The 1,547-nt window shown below is 65.8% G+C and overlaps 1 protein-coding gene across 8 annotated transcripts in view; it reads left to right on the forward strand.

The window, feature by feature from the left end:
* The window catches only part of LDB1 (LIM domain binding 1), a 22,521-nt gene extending 20,980 nt beyond the window's left edge, over positions 1-1,541 (forward strand). For 5 of the 8 annotated variants that reach the window (XM_019502697.1, XM_019502701.1, XM_019502702.1 and 2 more), the window contains 2 exons: positions 137-285; positions 1,205-1,541. In XM_019502697.1, coding sequence (XP_019358242.1) covers positions 137-285; positions 1,205-1,435 — 380 coding nt within the window. In that variant the 3' untranslated portion in view covers positions 1,436-1,541. The remainder of the gene's footprint in view (positions 1-136; positions 286-1,204) is intronic. The other 3 variants (XM_019502703.1, XM_019502698.1, XM_019502700.1) reach the window with 1 other exon arrangement.
* Positions 1,542-1,547: the final 6 nt, after the last annotated feature.

The following is a 1,547-nucleotide window of genomic DNA, read 5'->3' on the forward strand; positions in this document are numbered from 1 at the left end:
ACCACTCCCAGCCCTGGCACCGAGTCACTTGGTGATGAGTCATTAACCCTTCCCACTCCGTGGTGCTGGGCAGGGTGGGGGGGAGAGCAGTGGAGCAGGTGGAGCCCGGGGGCAGTAACCGGACGTGTGCCCCCAGCCGAGCCGGCACGGCAGCAGCCCAGCAAGCGCCGGAAACGGAAGATGTCAGGGGGCAGCACCATGAGCTCGGGCGGGGGCAACACCAACAACAGCAACAGCAAGAAGAAGAGCCCGGCCAGCACCTTCGCCCTCTCCAGTCAGGTACCTGTAAGCATCCCCTTTCCATTCTCTCTTCCTTCCTGGCCCCAGCGCGGCCCTCTCCCTCCCACCCGTGGTGGCGCAGGGCCTGGCAGGCTCGTGGCCAGCCCCGTGGGCAGGGACGGCCTCTCCCTGCAAGGATGAATAGCAAGGCTCTACGCTCCCAGACCCCTCCCCGTGCCCCCACGGGGTGATGGGGCTTGCTGGGCTCACTCGTGCCTGCGTGGACCTAAGCTGCCTGGGGTTCAACCGTGGGCACGGTTGGCAGTGTCAGCACCTGGCATTAGAGCAGGGACCCCAGAAGGAGAGGGGTGCAGGGAGACGGGGCCCAGCTGGCAAACCCCCCACATGGGGTCCCCTTGTAGGGGCAGTGGAGATGCCCCATCCCAGCGGGGGGGTGGGGGGCTGCCAGCTCCGTGGGAGCAGTTGAGGTCCAGGACCTACAAACAGAGCTGCCCCGTGCTGGGTCAGACCCAGGTCCATCCTGCCATGGGCATGTCTGACGCAGCTCACGGATGCCCCCAGCCACTTCCCCTTACTCCCTGCTCAACAGCGGCCGATGCCCCTTTCCTCCAGCACGTGTCCGACATGAATCTGGCTGATCCCTCAGCTTCCACCACATCCGGGGGCCACGAGCTCCCCTCTTTCATTCCCCACTGGGTGGAAAAGCAAGTCCCGGTGTTGGTTTTAAATGACCTGCCTCCTAGTTTTGTGCAGTGACCAGTCCTTGCCTGGCAAAAGACAGTCAAGGATAAACCCCGGAGATTTCTTTTCTGCATTTGCCCCTGGCTGGGCTGGGAGGTGCGCTGCCAGGTCTTGGGGGGGCCATGAGGGCGGCTGCCGGCGCCAAGCGGGGGGTCTGGGAAGGCCTCGGAGGGCCGGGCTCGCCCCTGCCTCGATTATGTTTCGGGACCGTCTCCCCTTTCAGGATGTGATGGTGGTGGGCGAGCCGACGCTGATGGGCGGGGAGTTCGGGGACGAGGACGAGCGGCTCATCACGCGGCTGGAGAACACGCAGTTCGACGCAGCCAACGGCATCGACGACGAGGACAGCTTCAACAACTCGCCCGCCCTGGGCGCCAACAGCCCCTGGAACAGCAAGCCGCCCTCCAGCCAGGAGAGCAAGGCGGAGAACCCCACCTCGCAGGCGTCCCAGTAACGGCCCAGCCTGGCCCGGCGCCCGCGGACTGAGTCCCAACCGATCTACCTGTACGTTTGCAAAGGAGAGTGACTGCGGCGGGACGCGGCCTGGCCCCGGGGGCGCCCGCCGG

This window comes from Gavialis gangeticus, unplaced genomic scaffold (assembly GCF_001723915.1).
Source record: "Gavialis gangeticus isolate Ggan-Ray unplaced genomic scaffold, GavGan_comp1, whole genome shotgun sequence".
In the NCBI taxonomy this organism is placed as follows: domain Eukaryota; kingdom Metazoa; phylum Chordata; order Crocodylia; family Gavialidae; genus Gavialis; species Gavialis gangeticus.